General features: G+C 35.2%; 1 protein-coding gene across 1 annotated transcript; it reads left to right on the top strand.

Annotated features, from left to right (window-relative positions):
• Window positions 1–242: 242 nt before the first annotated feature.
• On the top strand, window positions 243–1998 carry LOC145684975 (TNF receptor-associated factor 6-like). Its single transcript, XM_081757323.1, has 2 exons — window positions 243–1044; window positions 1883–1998. The coding sequence occupies exons 1-2, from the start codon at window positions 243–245 to the stop codon at window positions 1996–1998; spliced, it is 918 nt and encodes a 305-aa protein (XP_081613449.1).
• Window positions 1999–5876: the final 3878 nt, after the last annotated feature.

Raw genomic sequence — 5876 nt, 5'->3', positions numbered from 1 at the left:
ATGTCACATAGCGGTTCTTCGAGGCGCAGGGACGATATCGCAACCTAAGTTTACAAAATTACGAAAACTGCAAAGAGAAAACTCAACCCGAATTTATCGAGATTCACCGGAAAGAAAAGTGTGGAAAACCTGTGATTAAGTGCGATTTCTGTCTTTGTGACCTAACTGCAGATACTATGAACAAACATTTACAAAACTGTGAAGGGTTTCCTGTCCCTTGTGAAAATGGGTGAGGGGAAGAAATGGCGAGAGGGAAATTAAATAATCAAATTCAAAAAGAGTGTCCCAAACGACTTGTGTCGTGTGTGAATTGCAACCAGGACGTAGAAGCTGTTGCTGTAGAGGAGCATTACTTAACGTGTACGAAGTTTCCAGTGTTTTGTCCAGAGGATTGTGGAGCCTCCATGGCCAGAGAAAATTTGGAACAACATTTGGATGACGGGTGTGAGAAACGAAAATCGCAGTGCTCTTTTCGAAGATTTTCATGCCAATATAAAGGTTATCCTGCTGGATTACGTGCGCATATGAAAGAAGAGACTGGAAAGCATATGGAACTTCTGAAGGATGCTATTGAAGATCTTTTCAACGTAGTTAGAAACCAAAATAAAAGAAACCAAGATCTGGAAACGGAACTAAAAGAGAGTCATTTTCTGGTATCCCATTACGAGAGAAAAGTTGAACATCTGGAGGAAGAAATGAAGAGAATATCTGAAGAACTAACGAAGAATAATGCCATGGTGACTGACCTTAAAGTGTTGGTGAACAATCAACAAGAGACCATTGCAACTTTGAGGAAAGATCAGAGAATGTTGAAAGACGAGAACGATGTCAAACTTCTATGGGCAATCGATAACTTTTTCGAACGTTTCTCGGAGCATGACAGTCTACCTGGTCCAGTGTTTTATAGTGGTAAGAATGGATATAAGCTACAAGCAGTGATCGATATTTTGGGTACCAATACAGATAAAGAGATGTTGGTGCTGAAACTTCTACTCCTATCTGGCGAATATGATTCTCTTTTACAATGGCCTACTACGAAAAAAAGTTTGTTTAAAAGTGATTTACAACAAAGCAGTTGATATATATACAAAAGAGGCCATGTTTGTTAAAGGCTATCTCGGTGCGTGCTGTATTATTTGCATCGGGGCCCCAAACAGATTCTTTGCCCATACTTTCCCAGGGAATATAATTTTTGTGAAAGTTTCTGTAAGTGATATTCAGTGAGGATCAAAAGACCAGCAAAAGTTTAATAATGAAGGATGCGTGAGTGTTCTTCACAATTGTTTAATTTTTTTAAATTCTCAATTTAAATTGAATTTAAAGTGAGTGTGACTTAATGTCAATCGTCGAAAGATCAGGTTTGTTGCGAGAGGTAGCCATAGTTGGTTCAGCGTCTCTGTGAACCACCTTTCTCAGCACTTATGATCATCTTTTTTTTTTTTTTTTTTTTTTTTTTTTTTTTTTTTTTTTTTAAAAGCCCTCCGGAAATGTTGCTTATAGGTTGTGTATGAATTTAAGGTGAACTCAAGTTATTTGCCCCTCTGCCATCTTCTTGATCTCGCAAGGGCATGAAAGCCACTCAACCTAGTTTTGGAACTTCTTGTATAAAATAAAACACAAATTCTGACGAAAGCAAATACTCTTTAATAAATAATATCGTTACAGTTTCGGAGAAGCATCTTTGTCTTCATCAGATACATTAAGACAGCGATACTTTGCCGAAACTGTAACACTATTATTTATTACTGTAAGTAATATTTGCTTTGATCAGGATTTGCTAGGACCTGTAAAGATGGTAGTATAATCAATAATAAGCCCATTCGTAACCTTTTAGGAATTATTTGGCTTAATTCAGTGTAATTGTTTGTTTGTTTAATTTTAGCGAAATATAGAGGCTATATGACACATGGATCTGCAGTTTTAGATGGAATCCGAACCACCCATGGAAAATCAAACCCACAACTGTGTGCATCAAAAGGCGCGGACCCTAACCACTAGACAAAGTGGAGAGGGCTATATCATTGTTGTGTGCACTCTATTTTTGGACATTAGTAACATAAATCCCCGTAAATTATGAAAAAATAAAAGCAAGAAAAGATTAATATGCTCTGATTACTACTCTTAAACTTATTTACTTTGCCTTCGGTCCAAGTTTTATTAAAATATAAAATATGACGAAAGCAAGTGTCTTTTAGCAAATAATAATGTTGCTGTTGCAGCAATGATACGTTGCCAATAAAATCTGACCTAATCAAATCACTTTTAATAAGGAATAATGTTACAGTTACGGCAATGATACATTGCTGAAATTGTAACACTGTCATTTATTAAAAGTGATTTGTTTTGGTCGAAACTGGAACACTATTATTTATTAAAAGTGATTTGCTTTGGTCGAAACTGGAACACCATTATTTATTAAAAGTGATTTGCTTTGGTCGAAACTGGATCACTATTATTTATTAAAAGTGATTTACTTTGGTCGAAACTGTACCACTATTATTTATTAAACGGGAAATGTGTTTACCGATAAACGGAATAGATATGAGGAAAAATTTGTATACCAATACACGCTTTCCCCTCATACCTATTCTGTATATCAAGACAAAACTTGGTATTGTCTGTCACATAAGTTTATACATGTTTTCCGCGGATAGTATCTTTTGTCCCTTGAAGCAATGAAAGCTATGAGAAAATCAATTCGCTTAATGTAATTGGCCTTTAAAACTTTTAAAGCTGTGAACCCTGGTAAAATAACAAAACATATTACATTTGCAAATACAATTTATACAACAAATAACACGAATAGTGTGACAAGCAGGGAAAGCAGAGAAACTGTTGTACTGTTATACGGTAAAACGACAGAAACAAAAATCACAACCTGAATGTTTAAAGTGTATAGCAAGGAAACAAGCGCCTGAGTATATGGCGTAGTGGTTAACGTACTAACCTACCAATCATCTGAACCATGTTCGAATCTTCATCAAATGCAATTTTTTCCTTTCCGTCGAAGGAACAGCCATTACTTGTAGTATTTACTGTTTTACTCTTCGTTAAAGGAACAGCCATTAATTATAGTATTTTTTTTTCTTTTCGTCGAAGGAGCAGCCATTGCTTGTAGTATTAAAGTTATATATATGGTTTCATTCTTTTAGATTTTACTTATTCTTATCTAAGGTAATAATATAAAGCTGCAAGTATGATTCTACCTAGGTAGATAAAAATAACGGTGTTCTAGATTTCTTTCCATTAATAAAATATAAAAATGAGCTTACATCGGAAACTAAATATAATTGAATATAATTGATAGTAATTGAATTGAAAGTAGCAAGTTGGTGAGTCACCACCGGGCAGAAGAGCAGAGCAAATATAACCTGAGGTGCTTTCAAGTGCCTGTCGTATCTCTGTCTTAACTGTGAACTGAATACACCTTTCTAAAAAACACAACGTTATCAATGAAACACTGATCTGTGTGAAAACATAAAGAGAAGAGAAACGAAACAATATTAGTATATTTTGGTTTTATTATTAGATGTTTCAGTGTGTTGAAAAAAGAAATCATATTCACTATTTAATGAGAATATGATTAATAAACTAGTGTTCATATCGAGTGGAAAGACAGTATGTATTCTGGAATGTCATATTCTATTTGGGAATACTTACCTGAGAATGAAAAGAATTAACATTTGTGGAATCAACCCTATCAAGAGATTGATTCCTGATGGAAGTTCAGGATCCCAAGTTAAGTTATAGAACCATGTCTCACATAATCTCGGTGCTGAAAGGGATGTTACACTCCCAATGAACCAACTGATCAATCTTAGAACTAACAATTTGAGGAAAGATGATTGGTTTGTGAACTGTGAAAGGTCTCTATTAATCTACAAGCCATGCATAGAAAAATTTCCACGTAGTCCAAAATAGATTAAAGTCATAAATCTGCGTATAAAAGTTGATGGCTCTCTGAACTATTGTGACCAATAGAATAATTAAACTTGATTTTTAGCTTCCTAAAATTGTGCTTCTAGGTTCCTAGTACCCGTTCAGAAGACCCGTAAATATATTCTAAAAATCAAAACATAGAATACACAATTCGTTTAAAAATTATAGACTGGAGCAATCTTTAAAGGTCAGACACGAACTAGTTGAAATGCTCTTTCTTCGATCGAGAAGAATAAGTTTATGAAAATATTATTTGCGAAATATTCAAACCTCTTTCCCAATAGAATAGCATATCAATCGAAGTTAAATGAAAAAGATCCTAGTGAATCCAACTGCTAACTATCTTCTAGATTTATTTTAAACAGCTAAAATACTTGCCAATTTATGAACACAAAATGGGAAATTAACATATCGTAGCAGTTGCCTTGCTTTCTTTGCTACATTGCTAGAGTTGGAATTTCCGAAAAGGATGGACCATGTCGTCACAGATATATAAGGAGGAATTTAAATGCCGAGTTTCATCTTCCTATGGTGAGAGATTTGTCAGAAACTCTCTTTTTCGGAGTATATTTTTAATTCTCCTTTCCTCGCTTAGAACATGTATTGTATGAAAGTAACATGAGAAAAACCCGGCCAGAGTTAACTAACAAGGGGAAAGCAGACATTGGGAAATGAACTTCAGGGCCATCCTTCGCGAAGCAGTAGTGCACATTTAAAGTGTTAATATTAGAAACTGGAGGAGCGCATAGCCAGAAATAGTGGGGAAGAGCGTCTTAAAGATTCCAACTCGCTGCATGTATGACACGACTCGAAAACTTATGAAATAACGGCGTGGCAGAGTTAGAAGGATTCTTGACTCCCGTGTAAAAGGGTCCTGGGTTCGATTGCTGATCGAGTCAGTTTTTTGTTTTTTTACTTTAACCAATAGAGTAGCCATTTGTAACTACAAGAAAATTATTAATTCATCATATGTTTATAATACATGAAACAATAGAAATGTTTAAATCAGTTGTACAAACTTTGAATATTTCATATTAAGGAGCAATAAAATGTAACCTATTCCGCATTGTATATTGATGCCATGGGTTGTATTATGGTTAGCACAGTCGTTATGTAAAAAATGTTCTTGACGCTGCGTGTCTATATCTGTAAACAGTGTTCGAATTGACCGGACCTTTGCAAAGGGAAATGGATAGTGCTTCAGACGACAACAACATGACAAATTATGGCAGTTGTAACCAGAGGCGTCATTTAGGGAGAGCAGGAGGGAAAATCGCCTCTCAAGGAATAAATATAATTTAATCGATTGTCTACTAATATACTAGTACAAAACGTGAAAGTCTTATGTCGGTGGTGCTCTTGCCCCCCTTAAGCGAAGTCTGAAATAACGCAGCTGGTTATAGCATACATCTAGTATTACCAAAGGGAATTTCTCCCTCGTCCCCCTTGTAATTCGCACACTGTCCACAAGATATAGACACGAAGCGTCTAGAACATTTTTTACACAACGATTGTGAAACCATAATATAATTCGTGATATCAATATACATCGCGGAATAGATTACACTTTATTGCTATTTACATAGAAGATTGAAAGATTTGATAACTGATTTGAACATTTTTATTGTTTTATGCATTATAACCATATGGTGAATTAATATTTTATGGCTACTTTATTAGTTAAAGCAAAAAAAAAAAAAAAAAAAAAAGTTGACTCGAGCGGAAATCCAACCCGGGATCCTTTGCACTGTTGTCGTAGATGCTCTGCTAGACCATCACTTGATAACTTTACGCGTCGTATCATATATGCACGAGTAGGAATCTTTAAGATTTTCTCCACTGTTTCTGGCTATTATGCTCTCCCAGTTTGTAATATTAACACTGAATGTGCACTACTATCTCGCAAAGGATGGACTCGAAGCTCATTTACCAAAGTC

Source organism: Thermobia domestica, chromosome 5 (genome assembly GCF_964235325.1).
Source record: "Thermobia domestica chromosome 5, izTheDome1.hap1.1, whole genome shotgun sequence".
In the NCBI taxonomy this organism is placed as follows: Eukaryota; Metazoa; Arthropoda; class Insecta; order Zygentoma; family Lepismatidae; genus Thermobia; species Thermobia domestica.
Note: the sequence above shows the minus strand (reverse complement) of the source record. Positions and strands in the feature narration are given on the sequence as shown.